The 18807-nt window shown below is 32.6% G+C and overlaps 1 protein-coding gene across 1 annotated transcript; it reads left to right on the plus strand.

Annotated features, from left to right (window-relative positions):
• Nucleotides 1–1148: 1148 nt before the first annotated feature.
• Nucleotides 1149–6842, plus strand: LOC114758340 (probable arabinosyltransferase ARAD1). The gene is made up of 3 exons (XM_028947393.1): nucleotides 1149–2180; nucleotides 4044–4409; nucleotides 5868–6842. Exons 1-3 carry the CDS (start codon nucleotides 1284–1286, stop codon nucleotides 6042–6044), a joined length of 1440 nt encoding a protein of 479 aa, XP_028803226.1. The 5' UTR covers nucleotides 1149–1283; the 3' UTR covers nucleotides 6045–6842.
• Nucleotides 6843–18807: the final 11965 nt, after the last annotated feature.

The raw sequence follows: 18807 nt of genomic DNA on the forward strand, positions 1-18807 counted from the left end.
GATTGGAGCTCTGATGACGACTACCAAAAGTCGAATATATATATATATATATATATATATATAAGCACAGATATTATTGTCTTTTTAATATCATTTTAATTAAGGGGGTGTAGTGAAATTTTGAAATCTTATGAGGGTGTCAGATATTAATTGTCTATTGTGGAGTTAAATGAAAATTTTCCTATCTTTGAAAAGTTAGGTTGCATTGAATTGTTTTCAGAATTTTTTTAAAAATTTTGATATGTTTTGTTTTAAGAAGTGATAAAAATAACTTTCAAGTTATGAAGTTCAAATAAACGATAGGTATAAAAATTTTAAGATATTAAACATGAATAATTTTAGATCTACCCAACATGCATTGCATTTGAAAATGTCAATTATCGCTCTAGGGCTTGGCTATGCATATTAAGAATTTTTGAGAAGTACAATATCAATATGATTAAGTACTGAATGTATTAATCTCTTACAATTAATAATTCCCGATGGAACCAAATTTGATTAATATGTATGCAAATAAATGCAATCGTAAATTAATAAAATAGATAAAATATTATTTTACATTTGATAATTGTCATATTATAATTAATATACATAACATTGAAAATTTATTATTGATAATATCATTGTGCTTATAAAAATCTTAATACAAAAACCAGAATTCAAATTAGGCCTTGCCAATGGGTATAAGAGCTTACCATAATTTTTTTTTTAACACACAAAAACCACCTTTTCTATGGAATATATGTATCAATTGAAACCATTTCAATATATTAAAATATTGAAAATAAAAAAATTGCTTTCTTAATAAATTAATATTGAGATTGAAATTGTGTTTCATGCCAACCAGTATTAAAATGAAGTTTTATCTCGAGAAAGGGACTCCTTTAAGACAAATTGAGACGATGAAAGAGAAAGAAAATCACAAATAAAACACACTGACGTGTACTGAAATTTGCTTTCCCAGAACAAGTCAAATGTGTGAGAAAAAATAATAATTTATTCGCTGAAAAAAAAAGGGATAAACAAAAACGTAAACGGTCCAAGAGGCTCTTATTTAAATCCTAATCATCGTCATCTTTGTCCAAATGTCTGCCTAAAGACAAATCTCTAGCTTTGCATGTATGAATGATTACGTCTTTTATATATAAACAAAGCATCAAATTCTTTTGTGTAAGAAGGGAATCAGATTCAGCTGACACAGAGATTCCTTTGCTTTTAGAAGAAAGATTCAAAATTTAAGAAACTAAAAGGGTTGATTCCGTTCCCTTATAGAGAGAGAAGCCATGGATGAACGATCCAGGAGCAAAAAATTCATGCCTGCTTTGTTCTGTTCTGTGGCTTCTAACAGTGTCCAAGTACTGATACGAAGATCGATTCTGAGGCTAACCTTGTTCACTTTTATCCTTATCTGGTTTTTGTATGCTCTTTTCAATGCCATCGCCTTCTTCACCCCTGTTTACAATGATTCCACCAAGCTCGACACCACTTTCCCTTTCAATTCCGACGACTCCGCCGTTGCCGTCACCCAAATTTCAGGCGAGAATTTCCCTGGAAAATCCCGCGTCAAAGTCTACCTTTATGATCTGCCGACGAGGTTCACCTATGGAGTCATCCAGTACCATTCCTTGGTCCGAGGTGGACGTGCCGTCGAAGACGTGACCACCCTCAAGTATCCAGGCCACCAGCACATGGCGGAGTGGTACCTCTTCTTGGATCTCATCCGACCCGAATCCGATCGTGTCGGATCTCCCATTGTTCGGGTCTCGGACCCTGATGAGGCGGACCTGTTCTATGTGGCTTTCTTCTCTTCTCTGAGCTTAATCGTGAACCCAACTTTGGTTCCTATTGAGTCGGACCCGGAGAAGCCGACATATAATGACGCAGAGAATCAGCAGGCTTTGGTGGAGTGGTTGGAGGAACAGGAATATTGGAAGAGGAACAATGGAAGGGACCATGTGATTATAGCTTCGGATCCGAATGCGCTGTACCGGGTCATGGATAGAGTGAAGAACAGTGTGCTTCTTGTGGCAGATTTTGGGCGCTTGCGACCAGACCAAGGATCCATTGTTAAGGATGTCGTCATACCATACTCACATCGACTCAGAACGTACGAGGGTGATGTGGGGCTTGAGAATCGTAATACGTTGTTGTTCTTTATGGGTGCCCGATACCGGAAAGAGGTAATAATCAGTCTTCCCTATGCATGATGCTTATGAATTTCTCTGACATTCAGCATTTGATATATTTTTAGTATTACTTTTGTTAGGTTCTTGAGCTTTCATGATAAGGTTTAGAAATGTGCTTTGCAAGTTGTTCTTTATATGATGCAGAATTGCAGATGAATTTGAGTGAGATGTACCATTTACTCTGTTTTTTTTTTTTTTTAATTTTAGTTGCTCTAAAATCTTTGGCGGTTAGGATAAGGATTATAAATGTGTTTGAGATTCATAGGATTGATATATCTGTATAGCTGTAACATTGTTAAGTGATCGTTCTTGAGATGAGGTGGGTCTATCTCATAAGAGATTTGGCATGGTCATTTTAATGTTTCTCCGGTAATAGTACGTTTTTAATTGTTTTCCCAAGGTGCACGGAGGAAAACATGATATGCCAAGTTTTATAATAAAATGATGAACTATCTACATAATCTTTCGTCGTACGTGGTTTACCTTGTGATGCAATCAATCCTGTTGTTCCTCAATAACCAGCGTAAGAGTTTCGGGCAAACCTTTGGTTGACTTTATGCAGAACCCGTTCCAACAGATACAAGAATTTGTTTGTTTACTTCTTTGGTTGAAACTAAGGGTTTTACGCTTTGGCATTTGTTTATTCCAAATGGAAAAGGTACATTAACAGCCTGGTAAACTGTGGTTATAGGTTGATAAAATGGATGAGTGAAAGAGTAAGCCAACGACAGATGAGTATTGTGGCGAAGTATGAACTGAGTGAGACAAAACCTTCTTTTATTATTATTATTATTATTTTTTTTTTTTGTATGTTGTATTTGGAAAGCAATGCAAAGCATGGGATTCATTATAGAATTGGAGTATTAGAATCCCTTCTTGTCGTTGGAGATTTTGATTAATGACATATCCTATCTATTATATATTGCGTATTTGGAAACCCCTAAATGCACGTTTGCAAGATCTATCAAGTTGTTGTTGGATCTTGAGCAAATGTCCGTTTCAAACACTGGGAAAACGGGTTTCTGGAAGTTTCCCAGGGATGCTTATAGATGTCTGTGTCTAAAATTATTGTTCTAATTTCCGGAATTCCAATTAAAATAGCTACAATGTTTATGTCCCTGGTCTGCATGGTATTTGTATATGTTTTAATATAAAGATTGATCTCCTCCGTAATGTCTGCATCTCTGCTGTCTTAGTTTCATAGAGTTCATAAACTTTTTGATGGCACGACCTGCCATTCTCTTTTCCTGTTGTTGGGAAACCTATTGCTGGGCACGGTGAAAGCATTCTTGACCATGGTCATAACTTTTAATGCTGCGTCAAACTCCTTGGATTATCATTCATTAACGTTAGTTACCTTCTAGGAAGCCTTCAAAATTTATCCTCAGAACAGATGTTATCCTGTCTAATCACATCCAAATCCAACTCTTTCTGCAAATAGATTTTGATTTGAATATTATTACTGTGTTTATGTTGAAACTTCTCAAATTACCGATATTCATGGGTAGGCTTCAGTTGTTAATTTTGTAATAAAAGTATATCAATGATGGGTTTGATTTTCCTTTTTGCCGCATGTATAGTCATAAAACTGATATATCTCCTTATTTAGCTAACGTTATACCTGCTATAGGCGTTGCACACTCCTATTTAGTGTCTATGTAAATGGGGTTCCCACTTTGAATTTAATCTGTATTTCCCTTTGTGAATATTTTATAGTAACATATCATGACATTAATTTTCTTTGATGCGTATATGCTCAAATTAGAAGAATAACTGCTTTGATGCAGGCATTTTATTTTGGACATTTGCCTTCCTGAACTGAAATATCGATTTCTTTATGGTCTCATCTTTTAATAGGGAGGTAAAATTCGTGACAAACTCTTTCAAATTCTTGAACATGAAGAGGATGTCATAATAAAGCATGGAACTCAGTCCACAGAGAACAGAAGGGCAGCTTCCAAAGGAATGCATACATCAAAGTTCTGTTTACACCCTGCTGGCGATACCCCATCAGCCTGCCGACTCTTCGATTCTATTGTCACTTTATGTGTTCCAGTGATTGTGAGTGACAGTATCGAGTTGCCCTTCGAAGATATCATAGACTATTCGAAGCTGGCAATATTTGTAGACTCTGCTTCTGCTATAAAACGTAGATATCTGGTGTCAATGTTGAGAGCAATAACCCCAGAGATAATCCTGGAGTATCAGAAAGAACTTAAAGAGGTTGGTTGTGCTTGCATTATTATTATTATTATTATTATTTTCCTTGTACATTGTTAGTGATGCTACTGATGACTTGTGCCTGTTGTTCGTTTTTCTAATGGTATTTTTAGTATGATTCAACAAAGAAATTTCAGGACTAAAAATGGAAGGTATCGAAGTAATTGCTTTCTGAAAATTTGATAAATGCAATGTACATAATGAGGAGGAGACTTATTACGTCCTAGAGTTCTAAGGGGACATGGTCAAACCTGTCATTGATTCTGGAATTAAATGGAACACATACTGTTGCTTGATTATTACAGCTAGGGTTGGTTTAAGAGGTTAATTAGTTAGTTAGTTAGAAAGGCTACTAGTATAAACAGAGGATTAGTGAATGTATTGGGGGGTCAAATGAATTGATATTTCTCTGTTTCAATCTCTTTCTTCCTTTTCTTCTGTATCACATGCCTTTTTTCTTACAAGAGTATTTTTTCAAACTCTTCCCAGAGCGTATGAGCCTCATAATTTATTGGTATATTGTGATAACCTGTGGATGAAACAAGATATTTTCGTTGATATTTCTGTTTCTGCTTAATTGACCACTTACACAAGGCCCCCTTTTTGCTCCAATTCTGTTGTTCTCATTCTTTTCTAAAGGTGCATAATTAATCTGAATTTCCAATCCCCTATTATTTTAAAATATCACTTGGATTTCTGGTTTTCAATACTACCTCCGGTGCTTAATATAAGATCTACTTTATAACACCTATTTCGGAATTCAAATTACTTTAGCCTTCCTATATGATGGGAAATCCTAATACACAAAGGACCTAAAAGTTTTATACACTGGAGAACAGAAAATTATACGGGGTAAAGAAGGGAGTCTTAATTAAGCAGCAGGCATTTGAAGAGTAGTTAACAACTTGGCAAACGTTTGGCTCTAGTGTCTTGAGTTGGAAAGTATGATAGTTTGTTAAGGATGCTAGTTGTGGTCACGTGTTACACAGAATCTGAAAAATAAGTTATGTGACTCATAACTCATGAATAATACAATTTATTAGAATTTTTATAAGATGCGCCCTCTGTCTTTATTTATAAGCGCCTATCAACAAATTTACATAAATTAAGAAAGTTAAAATTGGTTATTTCTTGTAAAATGTTAAAATTACCAGTAGTAACAGTCATTAGTTAAAAGAGCTTGTTCAACTACTTAGAAAGTTTTATAGCTTGTTAAGGATGCTAGATGGGAAAAATTATTACGTTGGGCAAAACATGTTATGTTAAGAGGCATATTAAAACTTCTTATAGTGATGACCAAAGGGAATATATAAATATTGTGATAGAGTTTGTAAGGCTCCCATCTCTGTATTGCTTTATTCTGTAGCTAATGAATTTTGTTAACAAAAAACTGTATTGGAGGAAGAGATTGTTGTTTGCCTCAACTGATTAAGAAAATAACACTAACATGATATGGCTTAGGTCAAGCGATACTTTCAGTACGAGGCAGAAGATGGAACAGTTAACGAGATATGGCGCCAAATTTCAAAAAAGCTTGATTTGATTAAGCTGATGATTAACCGTGAGAAGAGGATGGTCAGAAATGAACCAGATTGCTCTTGCATGTGTACAAACAAGACAGCCATTAGAACCTTGTAGCAATTTTCTGGGAGTGCTCCAAGCAGATGAAGGTTTCCTCCTCTTCCACATTCACACAATTCAAATCCAGAATTTGGCATCTATGCAGAAGAAGCCTGTAGCTCGGTTTTTTCCAATCTACTGAGACGGCAACATTTCATTGATGATACTGATAAGGTGAAGGATGACTCAGTCTGATGGCAAATTTTGGGTATTTTATAGATGATCACTATTTAATTTGGAAAACAGTTGAATATCTATGGTTGGATCTATCATAAAAAAGGTAAAAGTATACAGTCAATCCTTTCACTTTGTATAATGTTTTAGTTTGATTCTTTAATTTTATAAAGTATTATTCAGTCCTCTAATCCTCGTATGGTTAGTCTCAAATGATAATTTTTTTGTGTCAATCGTTGTCATTTTAAAAAATTAAATTCGATATCGGAAGTTTTTGTTAATGAAAACTAATGATATTGAGGTTAAGGTTAGAGGACTGAAAAGGAACTTTATAAAATTAAGCGATTAAATTGAAACTTTTTGTGGATTTAAAGGATTAAAAGGACAGTTTTGCCCAAAAAAATCAAAGAATTTTATAGTGCTGCTAAGTTCGCTTGCTATGTCATAACTGGCATTCGTTTTTGTTGTAGATAATTCTATTGTATCAGGGATTAATTTGTACAGGGAAGAGAATAAAGTTATAGAGTTTTTTCTTACGATAAAAAATAAAAGAACATTTAAGTTGATCTCTGATTTGCAGGGCTCATATATCTCTTCATGTACGTTAATTTTACTTGTGCCTTGTTTTGTATTAAGTCAATTCATTATTTTGCTTAGTATAAATGTGTTCTCTTGTATCTTTGATGAATTTTTCCTCAAGGTTAGTTCTATCAAATAAATTTTTGCTTATCTTAAAATTAAGAAATGTGTATGTAAAGGTTGGTACATTTAGCATCATCAAGTATTTTTTTTTCAATGTGTATCTAGCATTTTAAAGTACTACCTCCGGTCCTTAATATAAAACCCCGTTTGACTTTTTGTTTGGTCCTAATTATAAGACCCCAATCTATTTTGTCTCTCATATTTATGCATTTTTTTCTAAGATAATCCTTCTAATAATGATAATTCTAGCCAATACACTTAATTAGCAAGGATATTTTAGGAATGGAAATAATTATTTATTACAAATAACTAACTTAAATTATTTCCTTAATCTCCTCAAATAAGTCAACTGGGTCTTATAATTAGGACCGGAGGTAGTATTTTGTATTGTATTAAACATCTTGAAGTATTTTTAGTGTAATTTTATATTTAACAATAGAAGATATTGGATGCACTTAAAAAAATATTTCAATGTACTAGATGCATCAAAATATGATTGAGGGTGCTAGACACACTTGAAAAACATATTTTAAAGTGTTGGATGCATCTTAATCTAAGAAATTATTTTAAAATTGTAAGGAGTAATAATGAAAATCATGGATCATTTTATGACTTGTGAATTCAAAGAAAATTTCAAGTGGCCCGTTCAAACTTTTTTCGCTTTTGTAGGAAAAGAATACACGAATCTAATAAATCTCAGCCCACACGCATTCTGAAAATTTGTTGGGTTGGGCATTTTGGCCCAAAAAGGGATGTGGCGACTAAAACTGATACGGAAAATGGCCACCAATGGCTTCTAATCAAGTTGACGGCCTTTTATTTTTAAAACATTTTTTAAAAGCTTGAGGAATTAAGGAAATTGAGTAAAAATACTTTCATTCACCTGATAAAAATATCTCTTAAAAACTGATGCGTTGGCTCATGTACGAAGGACTCTCCCCCCCCCCCAAAAAAAAAAAAAAAACTAGCAAAATAAGCAAGAATTGCAGCAATATGAAACCAGAGGAAAAAAATGAAGCGATATAATTTCAGAAATAACACGCATGTATGATGGGTAATATATATGTACAAAATTTGCCAAATCCTTGATTTGTGTCATGGAAACGATACGCAGGATGATGCTAATCTTCTCTGTATCATTTTAAGTATGTGAAAGGATTTGCCATTTGCCAACCTTCGATGCACCTCCAAAATGGTCGAGGGCGTGTGATTTCCTTCCATGTGAAGAAGGTAACTAGGGGGTGTTTAATTAAGAAAAATGCTAAATTATGTGACCTCCCGTCTTCAATATAAAAGTTAATTTGTAATGTAATTTAAACTACAAACTGATTCTTATATTTGATATCGAAGGTAGTACAAATTCCTCTTAATTTTATCTTGTATGTTAATAATTTTCTTGATTTTTGACTTTATTTTAAATCTTCCTGAATTCTTACACACGCATTTATATAGGTACACACATAATTTTCACATTATTAGTTTTGTTTATTATTTATTTGCAAGGACCTTAAAAATCTAGTGTTTATCTGCATATGGTAGTCATATACATCATAATGATCACGTTCAGCTAGAAGTGGATGGCTCAATTTCAAGCAACAAAAGAAGTGGGTGTGATGAGGTCATTAGATATGCTGAAAACAAATGGATATATGGTTTTAGTTGTAAGCTTATGACTGTTCCACCTATGATTGCGGAACTTCTTGGTATTATAAATGATTTCAACTTGTGTTGGCAAAAAGGATTAGGAAAAATTGCCATCTATTATGATTATATGAATGCTGTTAATTTTATTTTGAGAGGATGTGATGATAGCCACCCTTTTAGGGATAGTTGATGACATTAGATTATTGTTTCATAAGGAATGGTAGGTAAAATTGTATCACATTAGTAGATAAGAGGTTAATTTTTTTTAATAGGCTAGCTAAGTTATTTGATGTGTTAGAGGGTAATTAGTGTCTCCTTGATCATACGGCAGATAAAAAGACATATTCACGGCAGTTTTAGAGGCAGCGTCAATATTGTGGACGTAATAAACTAAGGGTTTTATGATGGTTATAAACTGTAGTGAAAAGAAACTTTCCAATGGCCCTTTTTCTGCTAAAAGCCGACGTGGAAAGTCCTCCATAATTGGCGTTATATGGAAAAATTTTCAGAGTGTTGTTTTGTCAAGGTTAATTAAATAACCGATGCAAAAAAAATTCAATTTTTTTATATAATTTTCTTTCAATTAGTATATAACTTTTCTGCATTGAACCAAATCAAAATTGACTAATTTTTAGCCAGCAAACCAAATAGAGCTATGCAATCAGCAATTAGGAAACTATCGTAAACATTCAATTTTATTCCAAAATGCAATTCAATGAACAATTCAACTAAAATGATTACACTTAATTCAGGTAAAACTCAATGGACAATTCAATATCAAAAACCTATTCAACTAAACTCTATTTAACTAAACCTAATAAACAATCAATATAAAAAATTTGACAACCCAACTATACTACTTGTTTATCAACCCATCAACTCAACTATTATTTTTGCCAAAACATCCCTAATTGAGTTGATATTTCTCGTTATTTTGTTTTTTTTACCCGAATATTTCTTGTTATTTTGATGCCTACAAATTAGAAGGAACAAAATCATTAGCCAAGAATTGAAATTGTGAAAAAAAATTGAGGAATCACAAAATAAGTCATGTAATTTCTATTTAGCTCATTTAGTTTCTCAGTGACACCTATTTCGATTATGTCATTCATAGAGAGGACCGCATAATATCTATACTCAACATAATGGAATCAACAAAATGAAAAACGAAATTGTATACGTTAGAAAGTATTTATACCTAGCAAATTTATTAAGCATAGAACTTAGTTCGAAACAACTTACTTTTGGGATAATCCATGTTAGTGGTGGATGACCAATTGAGATAGAAGGCTTTTTCTTTTTGGTCACTATATTGAATCCTTGAAGAGCCCTATCAACAGTTAGGCTGAAAAAACATGTTATAGCACACTATTTTAAACTTTAAACTCAATAAATTTATAAGTATAAACTCAAGTCTCAATGACATTCTTAGTTTCGTCTTGTGGCACTCCAAACAGGGAATCAAATTAGTATACAATGTTATCATAGGAGGCAAAAACAAGAAGAGTTAAATGATAACTACAAAATATAAATCATGTTAAATATTATAATAATATTTGTGTGTGGAAAATACAAAGAGTATACTTGCTTTTCAACGTAAGGTGCAAAATATATTGTTTTCTTGCTTTAGGTCATTGTGGTCATCATGTATATTGACCTCACTCTTGAATTGTTCGATGTTTTTCTGCACTTTTTGCAAGCATATGAAGCCATATTAGCCCTCATTTCCTTATTCCCTGTAGGTGTGACTAAGGTGTTTGTTGTTCAAATGAGTAAGAAGCTAGAGCACACATAAGTATATCATAAAATATGAAAATAAAATTTTAACTCACAAAATGGCAAGATGTATGAAGACTGGATCAAGCTCTTTAAAATTTAGGAACTCAATGAGGTCTTTTTAGTCAATGGTGAAGTCATAGGTTAGTTCTAAACCTACAATCCCATGGCATATTAAATGAAAGTGCGTCCTCCATTTGGTCCACCATAGCATGAAGCAACAATAGACTTTTAAATCTTGAGGCAATGTCTGCATCAAGGGGCTTGAGCACAGGAGCTGCCTTTTTTGTAGTTCTTTGTCACCAACTTCTTTGCTGTTGTTGGTTTTTTGACAAGTTTTTTCAGTTATAGTATGAAATTTTCTTTAGCTTGGGCTAGTATTCGAATCTTGTCAGTAGGGCTAGACACTGGTATACAACCTTGACCATTATGAACTTTATCCATTGTCACCCTCACTGGATCCTTGGGAACTTTTTTGTTGTGGATTGTTAAGCCTGTGTATGCTCGACCATCAATGACGGGGTGAGGGTTATCAATGTCCATAAAAAGAATAGTTGTCCATTGTCTTAGGTATGGTTAGGGCTAAGGTCTGGGCCACACGATTACAGCTGCAGTGTTTGATTTTTACTGCCCTTCCTAATTTTCAGCATATGGGTGAACCCTAAATTATGAAAAGAAATTACTCAACACAAATTAAATAAATATAAACTAATTGAAAATCTTGAAAAGAAGTTATTATTGCCCGTGATGGTTTAGACACTCGAAGCATTTAGAATACGATTGTGCCCATCATCATCATAGCTTGTTAGAACTTAGCATCAAACTCCTCACGTATATTTTGCAGCTTTGTTTTGTGCTCTTGAATAAGTTGAACTCGAACCTTCTCTGTTTTTCTTGTAATTGTTGGTTGAGTTCTCCTTTGGACACCATACCAGTGGAGGATGCACTAGTGCTTAGTGAATACACTATTGGCTATGGTTTAAGCACTTGACACAATGACAATAATATAAGCTATCACTTTTATTAGGGGCATTTTTTTAAGCAAACTCAATAAGCATTTCAACCATATCTTCATATTGTTTGCTAATTATCCTACGATCCATTGTTCTACATATTCAAAGAGTATAGATGTCAAGCTTAACTCTAGCTACTTAATTCATATATTTAAATAAATCAAATAATTAAGTATTAGTCAATAAATCGACTTGACTAATAATTAATTACAAATTAAAGGAAATGTCTTGTTTATTTTATAAAAGATTCGATAGAGTTTTTTCTTAAATATAAGAAATCTCAAATAATTTACGCAATTTTCATATCAACCAATCAACTATCAACCAAATAACAATATAAATCAACCAACCAACAATATAATAAATAAATAAAAGGCAAATTTCAACAATTATAACCAATAAAACAAATTAAAGACAACAGTTTTAAGCCAACAAATAAAGTTTCTTAAGGCTAATTTTTGAATTGAAAACGAGAACCCAAACATGTCAATAATTTCATCATCAATCAAAGTTTCTAACCAGGAAAAAATGTTAGCCTCACAATAGATTATTGATAACAAAAATTTGTCAAAAATTCCAAATAAATATCTACAAATTATGAAAAAGAATTACCAACTAGAAAAATAATAAACTATAAATGTTCTCACAAACATCTCATGACGTCCATAGCAAGCAATTAACTACAACAAATAACTAAAAAACAAATACAATCCCAATGAACTCCAAACTCGCACACAAAACTCTCTAACAATCAAAAGACCAAATGCAGTCATTCTAACATTATAATGAATATATCCATTTGACAAATCATTGTTTTTAACGATCAAATATGCCAAAAGAAGCATCAGAAAGAGGAGGAATAGATCAGAGAGAGCTTACCACGTAACGACAAAGAAAAAATGCGAAAACAATGCAAAACGACAATGGTGAGAGTGATGGAAGACGCGGTTTGGCCTGAAATAAACTTGTTGGAAACGTCGGATTTTGGTGGGGAAACAACTTTTGAGTGGGGTCCAGGTTAGGGAACACGATGGTAGAATAATGGATGTAAGTGAAAAGTGAAAAGTGAATACGTGGGCTAGGTTAAAAGCATTTTGAAAAACTTTTCATAGTAGTTTTAGCAATAACAACAGTAAAAAATTTCACGTTTATTTTCTCAACCGCCATAAAAAATACAAGCCATAGTATTTTTTCACACGCCTTAAAAAGTCAGAGCTAACATTGCTTTTTTACAATGTCACCTTTGAACTTTTTACCGCAGTTTTTTATATAACTGCTGTAAAAAGTAAATATTTAATTATAAAAATATCACCGTTTTTTTCACAGTATTTGTTCTTAAAACTGCTGTTAATAAGTATTGTTAAAAGTTTATTTTGTAGTAGTGCCAGTGACTCTTAACCAAGAGGTGAAATTTGACGATGGGGATTAAAAGCCTCTTATTCTAACCTTGTTTTGTTAGCAATGATATCTAATTTTTACTTTAAAAAAAATCATACGGACGCTTCTTCTTCTTTTATTTTTTTGCCGCTTCCTTTTTCGTCGTGTGTGAGACAGTTCACATCACATGGGATAAGAGCCACTGGTCCTTAGTGACAGTGCCAGGTACAATAAGATTTTTCTTTCGGAAAATAGGAAAGTTGGGATGATATGAACATGTGTTGCCATATTATGCGTTGCGCATCAATTTCAAGATGAAAAAGATAAACATGGCTTTCTTCCCTGTCTTGGGAAAAAAATCAAAAACAAAACCTACTAGTTCTGTTCTTACGTCCGTTTTTCATTCACACGTTATGATACTTTTCAATTTTCATTGAGACCAGTACTACTTACCGTTCTCAATATAAAAATTAACTTTTAGTATATTTATACTATAAACTAATTCTTCTTATATTTAGAGCATGAGGTAATATTATTGTTTTGAGTTTGACCTAGTTTACTTCAATTTTTTTTTTGGTATACAGTTTACTTCAATTTTCACACACTTTGTTCCGCCTAATCGTTACCTTCTTTTAGATAAAATCAGTAGTTCACATCACAGAAATTGGATGACCTTTGTTTTTTTAAAAAAAAAAAAGTTTATATGGTATGGCATTTCTTATTTTTCTGATATAATATATATCTTCAAAAATATTGAATCGCAGGTTAGCTAGTGAGGAAAATTTCAGAATTTTTTTAACATTTTAATATAATAATTTTGAAATCAATTTCTCAACTTTATTTTTAATTTTTCATTCATGTAAGGGTATTTCGCGCAAAGAAAGAAAATCATGACAAAAGATATAAGGTAGAATGAGAAAATATAAGCGAGAACGAGAAAATGAACCTTTTGTGATACGTACATATACACTTTAATGTTATAGTAAGTACCTTTTAAGGGTAATGTGTGTGTGTGTGTGTGTGTGTGTGTGTGTGTATTTTGGGAGCTGATAAGGCTAATGTATAGTTAAGGAGTTACAAATATACGTATGAGTGACCTTACTTGAAAAATAAATGTAAATTGTTTTTATTGTTATTATTTATGAATGAAATTAAATTTGTAAGGGAGGTTGTGTAATTAAATTGAGATGTACGATGGTTATAATGAAACTGTCTATCATACAACAGCATTACAAGTGAGAGTTCTTGACAAGTTATAGTGTTATCATTGACAAGTGAGAATACTAGCTAGAATGACAATTCTCTGTATATCAAAATATTGCATTACAACACTATTAATTGGGTCTATATAAAACAAATAAAGTAAGAAAAGTGTAAAATTCAACTAGGAAATTCACATAAAAAAAGATAAAGTACAGAGCATGTAATGACAAGTCACAATTTTGTGTCACAGAAATGACAAGCTACATATAAAAAATAACAAGTGAGGTGGCAATAATTAATATCAGAAGGTACTGGTAACGACAAGTGGCTTTATAACATAAGTTAACAATATCAAGAATTAAATAACTTGAAATGATATAAGATTAGACTATATATACATATATATATATAATTTGAAATGATACCATAACATAACTCTCTTTTTATTAAAATATTACATTACAAAATCATTATATTACATTAATTTATTAAGAAATTTGTCAATTTGTGGCAACCTAACTTGTCAATTATTGTACATAAACTGTCCCACTTCTATTCCCCTTGACTACCATATAGACTTTAAACAGTTACTTTATACTCTAGTTTTTTTTCCCCTTATAACTAGTTGCTTATCTTCGAGATGAAATTAGTATGTCATATTACACAATTGGATGGACGACCTCACTTGGAACCAAAAAAAAAAAAAAAAAATACAACCTCATACTTGAAAAGGAATATTAGAAGAGGTGCTTGGCATCAATTGGATTAAAAAGTCCCAACAAAAAATACACCCAAATTTATGAATTTTTCTACCACTGCAAAATAAAATGATTTGAATCCATGTGACTTATTTAAGAGATGGAAAAATTAAAAATTTTAAGAAATGAAATGTATGTGTTATATGAAAAATAAAAGAAAGAATCTTACATTAATAACGTAAAGATGCTTAATTGCATGAAGACTTTGTGATGGCTAATTTTTAATCATAAACTTTGGGATGATTATCGGAGGAACACGGCTGAAGTATAACATACTCCAAAGAAGGGAGTGAAAGCAGGCCCTACCCGCATCTGTCTTTTCCCATGCCTTTTCTGAAGCTTCGCTGCATTTTACTTCCATGTCTTGTACGATTTGTGGAAGGATTTACTTTTTATTACACATATTTTCTTCTATAGACGATTTTGGCTATGTCCCAATTGTAAAGCTAGCATAGAGTTCTCATAAGCATTCACAGTGTGAGATAATAAAGAGCCGGCAAAGAGACCTACCTGCTCCGGATTTGGTTCGGGTTACGAGTGCTCTCTTATTATTGGTGCACCATGCAGAGGTTAGACTACTAAAGCCTAAACCTATGGTGACACAGCAAATGCACCACAAAAGAGAAAAAGAGGAGGGGAGAGAAGCAGCCAGAACACCCAACAAATGGGTTGAGAAATAACTAAAAGAGTATATAGCTTGCATAGAGGTCTCATCAAGTATGCATTCTTAGAGTATAAACTAAAGTACAAATTATAATTTTACGAAGAAAGGCCAAAAGGTTCCTACAAAAGTGAGTAGAATAAACCAGATAGCAGGGCAGAGATGAAATAAAGAAGGAACGCAAATAAGGGTATAGGTGTAACTTAGAGATGAATTAACACTACCCTATAATATGAAACCCTAACAATCGTGTAAATTATATTTTGAATTTTGATGTCCGCACAAATTACATGCGCGGCTAATTTTTGTGCAAGAGAAATGATATTTAATAACCACCAAGCGTTTGGTTTAATTAATAAGGATAAAAGCAAAAATATACTCTTTCGGTCTTTGATATAAGATTTAATTAACTAATTTGAGTAGATTAATAATGTCAGTTAAGTTAGTTAATATGATATATATATTTTTTAGAACATTCTAAACATATTCCTTAATTCTTTCCTTCCCTCTCATATTTGATTATTGTTGGGAAAATATCAATAAGATTAATTTAGAAAAAAATTGATAAACATATGAAATAGGTCTTATATATAAGACTGATATTAACTCCCTAAATAGCTTGACGGCAGGAGTATTTAATACTTTTTTTTGTCATAAAGTCGTTATATACAGGAATAAAACAGACCGTACGATTGTGGCGCTGTACTATAATAATAATTTGACACTTCGTGGTAGACTTGACTATGATGAGTTGCGTTGGTTTGTGTAGCTCTGATGATAGGTTCTAATGTTTATTTGCTTCCACCTTCCTTGGACCGTTAGAGTTGATCCTCGCCGCCTTCAGATCCACCCCTATACTCTACTTTCAGGTAATTTGTTCAAATCTCTCTCTCATTCATATCCTCTTCTTAGTTCTTACTTGATCTCTCTCTTTCTGTAAATCTTGTTTTTCTCTTTTAAATTACTGTTATTTTAACTCAGTCCAATTAGAAGAAAGTGAGAGATCAAAAACTCTTGAGCCTTTCTGAAGTTGCTTTTAAATTTGAGAGTCTATATATTCATCTGGATAGGTTGGCTAGTTTTTGTCTTTTTTTTTGGGGGGATAAAGGTTTGATGTTTAATGAATCTGTGTTCTGGTTTGTGGTTGTGTTTTTTTTTTTTTTAAAATAAGCACAGGTATCCTCTAAATAGGAAACAATCCTGTTCAAAGTACTGTCGGGTAATAAACGTGGGCACTATATTCAAACCTTGATTCATCCTATTATCAGGAACTAACTCTTTCTACCAGACCCAAACCACGTTGATGTTGTGGTTATGTTTAGTTATATATAGAATCTGGGAATTAAATGGCGAGCTCATTCAAGGTTGAATCACAAGAGAAACAAAGGAGTTTTTGCTTATGCTTGCCCACAAACCGGATCCACACTAAATTTACTATATTATCATAGTCGTCTTCATTCTTTCTTCCCGCTTATGTTGATAATTTAGAGAGTCTGAAAAAGAAGCTCCAACCTCTGAATCAGTTTCTGTCTATATGTATATACTCTCTTCCAGTCTCCTTCCGTTGTTTTCACAAGTTTTGATTAATTTCATCTTAATATAAAATACTACCTCCTGTCACTAATATAAGAGTTAGTAGGAGTGTTAAATTTAGTCCTCAACAGAAACCAGTTAGGATGCTCCTTTTCAAATGTAAGATTTTTAATTAATTATTTTTAATTAAAAATTATTTTTTGAAAAAAATGATAGTTAAGATATTATCTTTATTTTAAATTCTATACCGATTAAATAATTATTTTAAACAAATAAAAACAAAAAAAAAATCAAATCTAGACCGTGAAATTCAGATCTAGATAGTCTAGATTTGATGAGCTTTAGGTGCTCATCACTTTGATAAGTACCCAAACTGGTTTTGTCTTAAATATAAGATCTTGATCTATTTTATCCTTATTATTTAATCAAACTAACCTACTAATTGCATGTGTCAAGGAGAGTTTGTGTCAAAGGTAATTTTAATCCCAATAATTTAAGAGAATATTTTTAAAAAAGCCAATCCATATTTTAAACAAATAATTAATTTAACTACTTTTATTAACCTATTAAATATTATATTATGAAATAACGGAGGTAGTATTATTTTTTTTCATTTTAGACAGCACGCCCACAACTTTGCTTTCCCAGTACATTCGCTTTTGTTTGGTTTGTTTTTCCAAATGAAAAGTGAGGAGACCGCGCCTTCTTAGGATTGCATGACCTTCGCGTGATGACATCATGCCATAACAATTGCTTGGCTCATGGAGGCATACTCTTTTCTGACATTTGCTCCAAAATAAAAATAAGGGAGAATTACAATAAAGTTCTAAAGAAGAAAAAAGATTACTAAAAATTAAAATCTCAATAATGACTTAAGTAGTTGAAAATGACAACTTTTGAGACTTATTTTATAATTATTTTTTTTAGGACCTCATTGTAATCTCCCTAAAAATAATATGCACACAGTTTATGTGAGGTGAAATTAAATATTAAATATTATTATTTTTAGTGGATATTTTTCAAAAAATATTACTTTAATTACCTTTTTACTACGTTCTAATAAATAATTTTCAATTTTAAGAAGCTCCTACTTGATAAATTTAAAATATTTTAGTTTTTTTTTTTTTGATAAGTCGGAAAACAAAAATTTTTAGTTATGTATATTCAAAGATGCGAATATACATATATATATATATATATATATATGCGTGTGTGTATGTGTGTGTGAGTAAAGGGTATGATTTTGTTATTCAAAAGAATTAGCATGCTACAGCATCATCTATGCGATAAATAGAAGAGAAGTAGTTGTCTGCTTTATGGTTCAAGAGCTCGGTTAACTCATGAGCGCCCTTTGTGAGTGCCGTAGCAGAGCCAGAACTTCATTAACCAATCCTTGAGCAGCAAAAAAGAGTGTTGTTCCTCACATGCCATAGCCAGCTTCATGCATAACATACCCAAATTTATCCTCCAAGCTTCAAATCAGAGAGACAAACTAACACAAATACTGCGCTTTCTTGACAGACACATGGCCGGAGCAGATGTAAGTTCTGTGACTATACCAGTACAACGACTTCAGAGGGTTGCTTCAGCTCATTTTAGGAGGCCTAACCTTAATCTTATAGATCCCACACGTAATATCTCTTATCTCATCTCTCTCTCTCTCTCTCTCTAGTGTGTTTCTATTTATATTACAATCTACATAAATATATAACAAAGTTTCCATTAACTAACTTGTTTCAGAAGAGCGAAGAGATAAATACCTAAGCTTTTGTGTTCCCCTTTACCAAGCTTCAGTGAAAGGGGATTGGAAAGCAGCAAAGCATATCTTAGATCAAGACTGGGGCCTGGCTCGCGCCGCCATTAGCAAGGGGTGGGCCACGGTGCTTCATGTGGCCGGCGAAAAGAACCATGTCCACTTTGTGGATGAGCTAGTGAAGGGG

Source organism: Neltuma alba, unplaced genomic scaffold (genome assembly GCF_004799145.2).
Source record: "Neltuma alba isolate B1F8T4 unplaced genomic scaffold, ASM479914v2 tig00010689_pilon, whole genome shotgun sequence".
Taxonomy (NCBI): domain Eukaryota; kingdom Viridiplantae; phylum Streptophyta; class Magnoliopsida; order Fabales; family Fabaceae; genus Neltuma; species Neltuma alba.